Below are 14,798 nucleotides of genomic sequence, written 5' to 3'. Positions count from 1 at the left end.
GGATCATTATGCATCCTAAGGCATTGAGACACTCAGTGTCGAATGGAAAAGAACAGGATGAAACAGATGATGGCATGCCCTCCATTATCCAGTGGATTGTCGAGTCGTGCTACTGTTTTGGTGAAGATTAGTGTTAGTACATTTGAGACAGGCATTGAAGAATGATTATTCCTGCATGCGATTGTGAATAGCTTTTAAATTAATTTGTAGGTGTAAAGATTGATGTACACTGAACATCACAGAATGGGATGTCAAAATATTCCACAGTTTATTTCAAATGGTACCATTGGCACAGAACAAAATGATTCTGTCAGGCTTCCTTGAGAAGAAAATTTTGACATTGACGGGGAGATGGCGGCAGTGTCTGCTTACATAGGTAGGTTATGTGGGGGATTTTCTTCCATAAAAAAGACTGGGTATATGAAAGTGAAAAATATAATTTAGACTGTACAATACCGTAATTTAGACTGTACAATACCTGGATAAAGAAAAAGCCTACACTGTGCACAATAAAGAATGTAAATAGGTGGAACCATTTTTATTGATGCCTTTCTATTTTAATAGTGAGAAGCCAGCTCTGTTTCTATTAATTAATTTATTTATTGACTTTGGCATACTGTGGAACACGGGAAATAATTGGTTTGTTCTTGTCCTCCGAGAATCTCTTCATTCTTTCACTGAGGTTCGTCATTCTTTCCTCTGTCCAGATAATCAGCTCTGTTTGAAGGTAAAAAGTAGTGTTTTTGACATCATTTGGCATTAAAGAAGAAATGGAGACACAAGTATAATCTAAAAAGGCACTGTGTATTGCTTTCTAAATACTATTTACTGTGTTTACATGTATGTATTTTCTTCATAAAATAGGTGTTTATAGTTTGAAATGTTTGGTAGACAGTTTTCCAGTTCTATCAGTTCGCGACAGTGTGTAAAATTTACCATACTACCCATGTATTATAATATCCATTCTCAGTTTTGCTTCAGCTATTAATAAACTCTCCTATATTGCTAATCCCTTAATGCTGATACTATGTTCCAACATTCTATAAGATATACAGTACTTCCTGACTTATGGTGATGTTCCATCTAGTTAGAACACACTGCGGTTTGATGGTGATATTTCTTTCCTTTCCCTACCGTACCTTTTCACTGCCTTCCACTCCATTCTCCTCTATTGATATCCTGTGTCAATTTACTTTAATCATCACATACACACATTAAAATTATTTGTTTTCTGTCATAAGTGTATTGTCATTTAAGAGTTCTATACCAGGCATGTTTTGCTATGATTTACAAAACATCACCTCCAGTGGTATGTGTGTATCACTTTTTTTGTCATGTTCTGTAGTCATCAGGTTTTTCACTTGTTATTAGCAGAGGTTAAAGTCAAAAAAATATTTGAGGCGAAGTAGTTGCCAGAATTTTGTTCTCTGGTATGTTACTAGCAAAATACAGCTAGGGTACTGGGAAAATGCAATCTGCCTACAAAGGAGATTGTTTAAAAAACAATCCAGTCACCCATCCTAGAATATTGCTCAAGTGGGTGGAACCCCTATCAAATAGGACTAACAGCGGACACTTAATGTGTACAAAGCGAACACTGCTATGAATGAGGGCAAAAGTTCATAGCATGTGAATAGGAGGAACAAAGAAGAACCACCACAGATGATGATTTATAAATAAAAGTTAAATGTGTCTGGTGTAAAAAAAACTATTAAATAGTAGTACACCTAAATCGCAAAAAAAAAAAGAAAAAAGTTATTGGAATATAACGGCTACTGCTTGAAGATACCTGTCCAAAAACACATTATAAACACACTATTTTACCACTAAGGAAACATAAAGCAGCATGGTCTGGCACTGAAAGCAAATTTTATTTATTTATTTGTCCTTTGACCAATCAACATAGTGGTATAAGTCATGTGAAATACATTTTGGATATTTACCCATATGTACACACATGTACAGCAAAGAACTTGGAAGAGCAGTTGAACGGAATGGACAGTGTCTTGAAGGGAAGGTATAAGATGAACATCAACAAAAGCAAAACGAGGATAATGGAATGTAGTCAAATTAAGTCGTGTGATGCTGAGGGAATTAGATTAGGAACTGAGACACTTAAAATAGTAAAGGAGTTTTGCTATTTGGGGAGCAAAATAACTGATGATGGTCGAAGTAGAGAGGATATAAAATGTAGACTGGCAATGGCAAGGAAAGCGTTTCTGAAGAAGAGAAATTTGTTAACATCCAGTATTGATTTAAGTGTCAGGAAGTCGTTTCTGAAAGTATTTGTATGGAGTGTAGCCATGTACAGAAGTGAAACGTGGACGATAAATCGTTTAGACAAGAAGAGAATAGAAGCTGTCGAAATGTGGTGCTACAGAAGAATGCTGAAGATTAGATGGGTATATCACATAACTAATGAGGAGGTATTGAATAGAATTGGGGAGAAGAGGAGTTTGTGGCACAACTTGACAAGAAGAACGGATCAGTGGGTCGGACATGTTCTGAGGCATCAAGGGATCACCAGTTTAGTACTGGAGGGCAGCGTGGAGGATAAAAATCGTAGAGGGAGACCAAGAGATGAATACACTAAGCAGATTCAGAAGGATGTAGGCTGCAGTAGGTACTGGGAGATGAAGAGGCTTGCACAGGGTAGAGTAGCATGGAGAGCTGCATCAAACGAGTCCCAGGACTGAAGACCACAACAACAACAACATGTACACATGTATGGAATATAATTGGACCAGGAAAGTGTGGGGCAGGAAGATGGAAGTTTATAATGACCTTTTTGGTGGAACTATCCCAGGATTCAGCTTATCATCCTGTAGAAGCCACGGCAAAGCCAAAGTCAGGATGATTGGACCAGGCCTAAACCCCAGTCTTCCTGAATGCTAGTGCGGTGCCATAACACTTCGCTGTCTTGCTTGGTATTTATTTTGTAAATGAACAGTAAATAATGCTGTAATATATCTAAAGTCTGAAATTAGATCAGTCTGTACACAAGAATTATAAACAATAGCACTACTGAACATGAAAACCTTGTTCTGTAACCATCTGAAAAAGGCTGTGCAAACTACAACGAACACTGCACAGCTCTTCTTGTACCTGATCCCTGTCTGTAAATTGGTGTATTTGGAGCTACATCTGGAACAGAGAAAACAGGAAACAAACAGTAGAAATATTCACATGCAAAGAAACGCACAGACAGAAAAAGGTACTACATTTATTACAGTAATTTCCTAACATTTAGAATTCCTGTGCACCCACATATTGGTAAAAATTTACAAAGGGCCATCAGGGAAATCTAAGATGGTGGAACAGCTGAATTGTGAATCAATGTTTCACTTGATCATTTCTTTTTCATTAAATCGTGGGGCTATTGAAGTGGGGAGATAAGAGGTCAGTTTTTATTTTTGAAAGTAGTAGCACATTCACTCTTAATCATACATGCATAGGTGCTGCCAACATCTGCACAAACTTGAAATGCTCCTCAGAACAAAGTGCACTGAAATGAGTCTCTGGGAGCATTCATTACATGTTCTTTCCAGTTTAAGTCTAGGTTAACATACAGTTTTGTACATTGTACGTTTTCTATATTTTTGCTGTCCAGTACCACATTAAGATCTTGATATTGATTCACTTTACCAAATGTGGTTTGTTTTCTTCACATTTAGTGTCAATCAGTTGGCATTGAACCAAGGATATGTGGACTTGAATAGTAGTTATACAAAGAGATTGCTTAAAACCACATGATACACTAGTGTCATCTATGAACAACAAGATTTAAACGGCTGTCTCTGAGGTCCGTGTGGCGTTTATACAAATAAGGAACAGAAGAGGACCTAGCACACTACCTTGCAGTGCGCATATTTCATCTTACCTTGCGTTAGATATGAGTCTGACTTTATTATTATAGTGAGCCAGTATTAGTTCCACAACCTGTGTTCTATTTTATACAGTAGATATTATGTGAATTGCTTTTTTTTCCTACCCTTGTGTAGCCCAATATTGCTGTTCCTGTACTTCTACCTGTTTGAAATACATCAGTATCTTGTGATCACTTAGGTATTTTGTGACTTAGTTTTTCATTAATCTCTCAAATACTATAGAGAGAAGTGACATAGGTCGAATTTATGTCTGTTATAGCTTTTTAATATGGTATCATTATGGAATTTTTTAATCTCTGGTGAAACTATCCTTCAGTAAATTATATCTGTTGGCATTGTGTGCCAAAGGCTTTACAATTAGTGACATAGTTCTTATTATAAGTGATACTGGCCCTTCATCTATTCAAGTTAACATTTTGCATTTGAGGCTTTAGACAATCTACCATTTCATGTTCACCAGTTGGAACTATACTCATTGTACATGTGGTCTAGAATATTTTAATTTTTCCTGATTTGTGAAATTCCAGTGTGGAATTCAGAAAACATTTATAAAGTAATCATTGATAATTTGGCAGAACCTTTTTACCAATATTAATATTTGTGACTGTGATTTCCTCTGTTCCCTGATTCACTTTTTACAATTTCTGACATAGAGTTTGATTTGTTTCCTTATACTCATATTTTAGCATGTTTCATGCCTTTGCTGTTACCTTTCAGTACACTTTCTTATAAGTTTTTACATATTCTCCGAATTAAGAATCTGTGGATTGTTTACTTTGAGAACTGAGCCATTTCAGTGTACTACAGTCATTTTAATGCATATTGCGATCCAGGTACTAGAAGCACATTTCAAAATTAGCCATGAAAGTGTAGTAAGCAGTGTTAGTGCTTGATTGTGAAAGCACTTCTAACCAGGATTCATTATTTACACTAGTCATAAAACTTGCACAGAGAAATGACAGCTGTTTAATGCCATATTGCATAGGGTCATCATAACAAGTAATATTACATAGGTAAATATCCTGCACCTCCCCTCCCCCCTCCACTCCTAACAGTCAAGAGCTTCTAACTAATGATTATTTATTGTTCTGCCCTGTTGAGAACATAGAAGGAAGAAATTCAACTCACTTTAAGCTGAGAACAGAAGCCCGCATCTTTCTTCAGCAAAGGATCATGTAATGCAGATAGTAATGGCAGTGAGATCTGGAAAGTTGAGAAGAAAACACTTTGAAAAACTGACATATGTTGTGGAATGTTGCCCTTCCCATTTATATGACAGAAATATGATCGCAAGAGACTGCAAATTTTAATTAATAATGGCTGATGTGGGGGACTGAAAGCTTGTAAAAATCAGGTGATTGGGATAGGAAGATCTGTGCATTGTAGGAAGAAAGGAGCCAAGTTGACAGGACATTTTGAGATTTGTGTGAACTCAACATTTGTGAGGTGTCATATTTGTTTGATATTGTAGTGAAGAAATGCCTTCACCCTCAACCTGATGACTAGTTTTCTAACTACCATTAAAAAATCCTAATTACCTGCTCAGGATACGACTGAACCCTCAACACACTGTGACTGTAGCCCATTTTCTGAGGTGAGGCCAGCTTCCTAATTGATTCCCTCTTCACCAACACTAGAGACCTCGATCCCCATGTCCTGGCGGAAGAGTGCTTTGTGGGGAACCCTTTACCTGAAATCCTATGATTTTTGTGACCCAACACTAGGAAGTGAGTTGAAAGAGCTCCAGACCTGCCTGTTCTTCCTCTATACCTGATCTTAAAATGCGTGACGACCCTTTGTCAATCTGCCAGTTTAATTCCAGGAGGAGCAATTTTAGTTTTTCCACAGTAAACTGGCATGGTTTCAAATATCCATCAATGTAAAACAAGTTGCATACAGAAACTTAATTCTCTCTCCATTCATATCACACCTATTGGGGCACTGTATACAGTACCAACACCTCTATCAGGCACTGCTCTTGTTGCAGTTAGACTATACGTGGTTCAGCAGCATTATTGGATTTGTCTGTGTTACACTCAGTTCATCCTTATGGGAGAAGGCTAGTCAAAGGTACATTTCATACAAGTCCCTTTGACAATCTTCTGACAGAATCCAGGATCATACCTCTGTGGTTTCAACACCAACAGCTGTTCAATTATGGAACTATGATTCACCTAACCATCCAGGTTATCAGATCGTTTATCCCTCCCAGGAGTGCCAACTCCTTAAAAATAAGCTCAGATTGATCTTCCAGTTTGAAATGTGTTTTAAAATTCTTTGTAGGTTCAGGTTCTGAACTGTCTGACAACAGAAATGTTTCACTGTTGAGAGTAGTTCATGTTATTTTTCAGTATATTATGTACTATTTTCATAATTATGTTTTCAGTTATGTATCATAAATTTTTATTTATGCAGGTGTTCTCTTTGTGGTTCCTGTGGAGCACAACTGTCTTTTTTTATCATTGGACTGAGCTAATCGCAGTTGTATCTTGTCAAAGTACTTTTCGTACATCTATTGCATATACAGTTTTGACTTTTATTTAACTTTTGTTTAACTTACTAGATGTAATGAGAGAGAATTTCTTGCTGCAGTCTCATATACAAATAATTGCTGATATACACTCTTAAGACCATAATATGACACACCATGAAGGAATTATCCAAATAGAACCTAAATCGGTAGGTTTGAGGTCCGTATACAAACAAATGATTACAATTTCAGAAAAATTGGAAAATTTATTCAAGAGAAATAGCTTCACAAATTGAGCAAGTCAATAACACGTTAGTCCACCTCAGGCCCTCATACAAGCTTTAGCTGCCATTGATTGACAGAGTTGTTAGAAGTCTTCCTAAGGGATATTGTGCCAAATTCTGTCCAACTGGCATGTTAGATTATCAAAATACCGAGCTGCTTGTAGGGTCCTGCCCATAATGCTTCAAACTTTTTCAGTTGGGGAGAGACCCGTCGACCTTGCTGGCCAAGGTAGGGTTTGGCAAACACAAAGACAAACGGTAGAAACTCTCACTGTATGCAGGCAGGCATTATTGAAATGTAAGCCCAGGATAGCTCGCCACAGAGGACAACAAAATGTGGTGTAGAATATCGTCGATGTACTGCTGTGCTGTAAGGATGTTGCAGATGGCAACCAAAGGAGTACTGCTAAGAAACGAAATGGCACCCTAGACCATCACTCCTGGTTGTCAGGCTTATACGACAGTTGACAGTCAGGGTGGTATCCCACTGCTTTCCAGGGCATCTACAGACATGTCTTCACTGGTTATCGGGGCTCAATCTGAAGCAGGGCTCATCACCAAAGACAATTGTACTCCAGTCGATGAGTTTCAAGGATGAAGACTTCTCTGGAGATGCCCTGGACATTGGTGGGATGCCAACCTGACTGTTGCCTGCCATACAGTTTGACAACCAGGAATAATGATCTGGAGTGCCATTTCCTTTCATAGCAGGACCCTTTTGGTTGTCATCTGCAGCACTGTTACAGCACAGCAGTGTGTTGGTGATATTCTACGCCCCATTTTGTTGCCCTTCATGGCAAGCCATCATGGGCTTACATTTCAGCAAAATAATACCTACCCGCACATGGTGAGAGTTTCTAGCACTTGTTGTTGTGCTTTCCAATCCCTATCTCAGCCATCAAGTTAGCCGGATCTCTCCCCAATTAAGAACATTTGGAGCATTATGCACAGGGCCCTGCAACCATCTCAGTATTTTGATAATCTAATGTGCCATTTGTACAGACTTTGGCACAGTATTCATAAGGAGGACATTCAACAGCTCTGTCAATCAGTACCAAGCCCAAGCTTGCATGAGGTCCAGAGGTGGACCAACACATTACCTATTTGCTCAATTTGTGAAGCTTGTTTACTAGAATCGCCCAATTTTTGTGAAACTGTAATGACATGTTTGTCTGTAGATGTACATAACATCTGTCAGTTTCTGTCCCATTCAGATAATTCCTTCGTGGTGTGTTCTTTTTTTGTGTACTTACGAAGGTATAAGAATAACGTGTCATTTAATCAAGACAGGTGTCAGACTGGGAGATATAGTCTCTCCCTTCTCTTCTCCTCTTAAATTGCACACCAGAAAAGATAAAAAGAGAGTAGCAAAAAGAATTACCTAGACAGGGTCTACCTGATGGTATCCCTCTGGGGCACAAGTGCAATGGGTTTAGTGTTGATTCCTTGGAATTTGTTGATGTTCTGGCACTTAAATCCAATTCAATAGAAACTTCAGTGAATCAGTTGAAGATTCTCAGACAACAAGAAGCAGACGTACGGCCAAATGTGTTGCTTGAAAAAACACAATACATCACAAACATCAGTGATTCTCCTTACACATTACTTCTGGAGCAGAGAGAAATCAAGTAAGCCAACAGGTTCAGATATCTGGGAGAATGGCTGGAATCCGATCTTTCCAAAAGAATAGCGCAATCAGTGCAAATTAACAAGCAGGAACTGACATGCCAGCTGATCAAGAGAACCAATAACAAAAAAGGGTCTGTCCTGTAACAAAGACATGAAGCACACTACCAGTCACCCACCCTGAAGATGTATATACTACAGAGTATTTAGTGCTCAAGAGGAAAGTTCTCACAGACAAACTTGAAATCCAACAGAGAAAGATGGCGGGAAAATACTGGGGCCAGTCCAGCAAGATAATTAATATAAAAGCCAACAAAACTAGGGCTTCTACAGACACTGTGAAAAAATATGGATGTAGCTAGAAAGTAAGTCTAGCAATTAGTGGACATCTCAATAGGATGTTTCCTAGCAGGTTGATCAGTCAGTTTCATAACTACTGGCAAACAAGAAAAATCAATTCAGTGTCGTTGATAGAAATGATAAAAGTTTCGTAGGAACTGGAAGATACAGAAAGAGACTTAGAAGATACAGAAAGAGACTTAGAAGATACAGAAGGAGACTTAGAAGATACAGAAAGAGACTTAGAAGATACAGAAAGAGACTTAGAAGATACAGAAAGAGACTTAGAAGATACAGAAAGAGACTTAGAAGTCTAGAAATCTGTCAAGAGAGTTGTTAATCAACTGAGATTCTAAGACAAATCAACAGGAAGGAAGACAGGCGCCCACTGGTCAAAGGAAAGGAAGGAACAAGACAACCAGAGTATGCACAACTACTGGGCAAATGTCAAAACCCACTCCAAATACAATAGTTCGTTGTCATGCTTCTTTGTTGACCTATAAAAAACAAGATGATCGTCATTTCATTTCACAGTAGATTTGTTTTGCAATCTGTAGTGGCAGGTATCTAAATTTTCACTATGAGAAAACTTTATTTGTTAACTGTCACAGTATTTCCAGTCAGTGGCGGTCTGCATAACCTGTTATGTCAGTTTTTAATTGAATATTTTTCCTTGTTAACAGGTAGCTTCCGAGAATTATGTGATTTACTGAACAAGTCAACAGAAGTTTTAATGAAGAATGGTCAGCATTTGGACAATGTCCTTGAGACTTTAGACCTGCAACAACATTCATTAGGAGTTCTTGCTGTCCTCTGTGTAAAATTTAGTGCTCCAATTTCTAGTGTATCAAGTGATCATCATGAATTATTATTTGCCCAAGCTCAGGAATTTATAACAGGCTGTAATGGTGAACAAGTTCGTTTTGCACCAGATACCTGTGAGTACATCAAGCATATTTTAATAGCATTTTTTATGCCTGAATCCACTGCCTCATTGCATTTCCTGAAAAGTCATTTACTGCATGAGACGGTTTTTTTTTTATTTTAAGTTATTGACCATTGTGCATTGTGAATTGTGATTTATTAGTCTCATAACATACACTTACAAATCATGTGATTATGGTACAGGAGACACGTCAAAAATTACAAATTAGAATCTAATATTAATTTTTAAAACTATATTTAGTCTGTGTAGCAGTATCTATATTTTCTTATTTTCCAGCATAGGTAAATATCTTTCTTGATAATGGACAATTTGTCTTTATTTCCCACGATATAATGCTAATTTGCGGTTGGATTCTGCTCAAATTATCAGTTCATCTTCCATGAACTCTTCTAATGAGTAATAACATTTGTGTGTAAGAATTTCATGTAACTTCTTTTTTAGTATTCCTAGTTCCATGTTTAGAATGTTTTTGCCTTTAAGTTTGTTGTAGACTTTCATGCCCATATATTGTGGGGACTGAGCATATAATTTCAATCTATGGGCAAGAAGCATAAAATTATATTCCTTGTACTGCATGGATGATCAAATTGGATTCTAATGAACAATTCCGGTTTGTTGTGTAAAAAAATCATTAGCTTGTATATGTATAGGGAGGGGACAGTCAAGATTTTTAGCTTGCATGTGTATTGTTATCCTTAAGACCTAGGCTGACCAATTTTAATGAGATGTATATGCTTGGTAGGGGACTAAACTCCCATAGGGGTTGCAGTTTTTTGTTCTAGATGTAGAACCTCACATCAGTGATTATACAATATTACACTCTTTGATGGGAACCTGGGACACCATTAAATATTGATCTTTCCATAATTCTCTGTGGATCATGCTGTGCTGACAAAATGGAAGCACTTGATAATGTAATTCTCGTGCATTGTTGCTTGATAATGACCAAGGGGATTAGCTAGTTCTAAGAGAAATAGTGTTTATTTCAATAAAAAAGCAGCCTCAAACAGCAAAATAACATCATTCAAAAAAGTTTAATATACTGAACTGTAAATAATTAATTCTTATAATTGTCACTATAAGGTTATTGTTGGTTTTGAATTTTCAGTTTGTATTATTTTAAACCTGTATAATGTTGTTATGGTCATTGTGGTCATGGTAGTCACAAGAAATTGAAACATCACCTTTTAATGACATTCACATGAGGATTTGTTGCAGTTGTAAAGGTAATAATGCTGTACTTTATGATTTACAGGTGGTAATGAATTGGTATTTAATGTTGTGCTGTAGAATTAATTAGTTATTGTTGTAAATATGTAGTAAAGTTGTGGTAGAAGGTAAATAATTCAGAAGTAAAGGAGACCACTAGTTAAATAGCTAAAGCATTGAACTGCCAACAAGCACACACAGAAGAGAAAGAAAACTTGATAGCTTTCATAACAAATCATTTGCTGAGCTAGAGTAAAACACACACCTACACACCTGTGCCCCTACATCATGCCAACAGGCACACGATGCCGAGATTGTATTTCAGACGGGGACTATGGTGGGTGGAGAGAGAGAGAGAGAGTGTCTTGAGGAAGGAAGAGGAGTGGAGATCGGGACAGGTAGCTAGCAATTTGGACAGAGTCAGCGGTTTTGCTCATTAGGAATTTGGAAGGGAGGGTTGATGGGTGTGTGGGCTGGGCTTGTGATACATGTGTACCGGAGCCGATGAGGTGCAGATGAGAATGACAGGAATAGGTGGATTGGGAGGAGGTGACAGGACAGAGGAAGGGGAAACTCTTGGGTGGAGGGTGTGGGGACAGTGGATTAACAGAGATTGGTGCTGGGAAGATTACAGTAGCAGTGGATGTGTTTCAGTGGTAACTCCGGGTTTTATCTAGATGGCCGGTAAACAGGTCACAGATTTGTTTGTATACCTTTCCTTCAAAGGAGAAATAGTTGTGTGGTAGGATGAAGTTAGTAAGGTGCATGAGGAATGAGATTGTGGGTTTGCAGTATGAAGGGCATTAGGGAAGATAGTGTTCAATAGCAGCAAGATTATGGGCATAAGGGATGTTGGTGTATAGGGAAGTGGTGTCAATAATGATGATAATGATGAGTAGAGATCTAGGTAGTAAAGGTTGGGTATGGTGGAGAGCCGCTGAAGGAAGAGGTTGGCAGCTTTGATGTGGGAGGCCAGATTTCAGGCAATTGGTTGGAGATGTTAGTCAATGAGGGCCGAAATCCTTTCAGTGGCCATGATGACAAGCTACAATGTGGCATCCAGGATTGTTGCATTTGTGGAGTTTGGGAAACATGTAGAAGGTGGGTGTGCAGGGAAATGGATGAGGGGGGAAATGGATGAGGGGGAGAGATTCTGGGAATGGCCCAAGGCTTCAAGAAGGGACTAGAGATTATGTTGGACTTCAGGGATGGGATCCCTCCGGCAGAGTTTATAGGTGGAAGAGTCAGATAATTGGCAGAAGCTTTCTGCCAAGCAGTCACTGTGAGTCATAACAACAGTGGTCACTCTCATTGTGTGCTGCCCTCCACACACTGCCTGGCAGTGCTCCTCCCTCCCCCAACCCATACCGTGCTACCCCATCCCCTTCCCTGCCCCACTTCAGATTGCCACTCAGTGTAAAGTTGCATTCCAGTCTGAGCTACTGGACATAACAGTTGTGTGTGTTTGTTCTTTTCTGCATAAGGCTTTGGCTGAAAGCTAAAATTGTAACAGTCTTCGTTGTGCCTGTCTGTAACTTAACATGTCATCTTTAGGGTGAGTAGCAAGCTGTCATTTTTCTATTACCATTGATATTCCAGCCTGGAGGTTCCATTGCATGTCAGTGCATTCTACATGTACTAAGAGATTAAGCAGCCGAGATGTGCGAATTATGCTCAACAACTGAACTACCTCCCCTACCATATTATAGAAAAAATATTTTAAAGCTTCCATCTGCATCTATGTACAGACTCCTCCAGAAACCACTATATAGTGAATGGCAAAGGGTACTTTGTCACTTATCAGTATTATCTCTACCTTTTCATGTTCCTTTCACATATGCAGTAGGAGTGGATGAGAATGACTATATGTCACTTCATAAGGGCCCTAATCCCTGTTACATTATTGTCTTCATCCCTACATATTATATGTAATAGATGCTGTAAAATTGTTGTATGGCCTACAAGGTTATACGAGATGTCTTTAGTAATGCAATAAGATTTCACAGAAACAACATTCACCTTTCTTTCACTGATTCCCATTCAGTTCTTTGAACATATCTGTTGCTCTTTTGTTTGAGCTATGTGGACCTAGTGTGATCCTGGCAATGTGTTTATGCCTTCCCTTTACAACTGCTGTCACGTCTTCTTCATAACGTGTAAAAATACTGGACAGTACTCTAAAATAGGTTACAGTAGTGTTCTGTATGCAGTTGCCATAACATTAACTGAAATCTAAGTGTCTTACATTTGTTGTTGTTGTTGATGATGATGATGATGAAGATGACCGGTATCTTTTGATGAACTAGTTTCAGGACAAGAATTTCCTTTTAAATTGAAATACTGGTTTTCAATATCACAGGTGAAATGCGTGTGTGTTACAGTTTTCATTGATGCTGTAAGAGACTCCTCAGCTCAGCCATGCACTGTTGTTGTTGTTGTTGTTGTTGTTGTTGTTGTTGCAGCAGCAGCAGCATATTTGTCAGACAGGTCTGTGTTCTGTATGCAGCTTTCAAGTATGTGTCTCTTTTTGTGACAATGTTGTGTTCCCCGACCCCTCACCTCCTCTTTCTTTCCACCAGGGTTATTGTTAGGAGAGAGAACAGGGACTACTAACAATGCTACCACTATCAGACAATTTAGATTTATAAAACTTTTAACACCCACAGTGATGTGTGTGCATCGTACGGTTCAAAACACCTCTCAGTAGACACTGCAGCCAGGCAGTGTTTGTTTTTTCTTTTTTTCTCATTACAATGTTGTCACTGTACAGGCTGCAAATATTCACCTACCTCAGAATGGCGTCTGCTCGATGTCCCTTCACTCGGCAACGTAGATACTTACAAGATGATGTAAAAGCACAATTGATGAAGAACACCATCTAATATCTACAATTACTGACGCCGTGCAACTCTATTTATGAAAGAAAGTTCTGTAGAAAAACTGTCATTCAATTTAATCGAATAGTAAGAAAATGAATTGGCTTGTGGAAAATAATGTCCGAAATTACCACACAAAAATGTTTATTTTGTCCTCGATAGCAAAAAATTAAACAACATTTTCACAGTTATTAATTTCACCACTAATTTGAGTTATTACATTTGGTCCTTCTTGTGGATTTCTAAAAAAGAAACTGCTTGTCAAAGTACTCAGTGGTTGAATACTGAAACATGCCATGTGGATACTATGAAGGCCAATATTTCACACCCTAATATCTGTCCAACAGATTTAGTCAAAATCTCTTAAATTTCGCCAAGCAGTCCTCAACAGCAACTGCTATCGACTTAGCTCACCAATATCTCAAACACTAAGAAATTCTTCATCTTACACATTATTTTGACTGGCACTAGTAACATGACTGTCCACATTCAAAGCTAGCGAGCAACTCCTTTCTTCCAGCCTCACTCCCAGTATAACTATAAGGGAACCATCTTAATTCTCATTGGCTGACCATACTCGATGCCAATCAGAATGCTCGCTCATGATCATACTCACGCCAAAACTGGCCTGCAGCAATCCTTATACAGAGACGCATTTGCGTCAATCTGGCACATGCAAATATTAAAGTAATGTTTAATAAACAAAAACGAAAAGACAGTAATTCTGGAAATATTCTTTAGATACAGATTTTACTCTAGCTGACTTTCTGGCTGCTCTGTACAGTAGCAATCACACCTAGACATACGTCATCAGCAAAGTGAGTAAATCCCCTAGGATCATTTTCCCACGACAGGCTTGTGTAACTCTTGCAGGTTACTTAAGACAGTATATAATGCAACATTGAAATTAAACGAATGTCCCACATACACACTCACATTTACTCCCACAACCATATTAGACACAAATAATAACTTTGTCTGATTTTTATATTATGAAAACGAAAAATAATTAAAGTTTTAATATGAAAATCTCAATTAATTAATTCTGCACACTGAGAGTTTGGTTTATGTTTTCCAATTACACCAAAAGATAAACCATCATATTTCCTAACTGAATTTAGTTCCCTAAGTGTCTGATTTTTACTTTTTAATTTTTATACA

General features: G+C 38.1%; 1 protein-coding gene across 1 annotated transcript in view; it reads left to right on the top strand.

Moving 5' to 3' along the window:
- The window catches only part of LOC126175586 (COP9 signalosome complex subunit 3), a 99,712-nt gene that overhangs the window by 18,698 nt on the left and 66,216 nt on the right, over positions 1 to 14,798 (top strand). The window contains exon 2 of the mRNA XM_049922446.1: positions 9,290 to 9,544. Within this exon, the coding sequence (XP_049778403.1) occupies positions 9,290 to 9,544 (255 nt within the window). The remainder of the gene's footprint in view (positions 1 to 9,289; positions 9,545 to 14,798) is intronic.

Source organism: Schistocerca cancellata, chromosome 3, assembly GCF_023864275.1.
Source record: "Schistocerca cancellata isolate TAMUIC-IGC-003103 chromosome 3, iqSchCanc2.1, whole genome shotgun sequence".
In the NCBI taxonomy this organism is placed as follows: Eukaryota; Metazoa; Arthropoda; class Insecta; order Orthoptera; family Acrididae; genus Schistocerca; species Schistocerca cancellata.
Note: the sequence above shows the minus strand (reverse complement) of the source record. Positions and strands in the feature narration are given on the sequence as shown.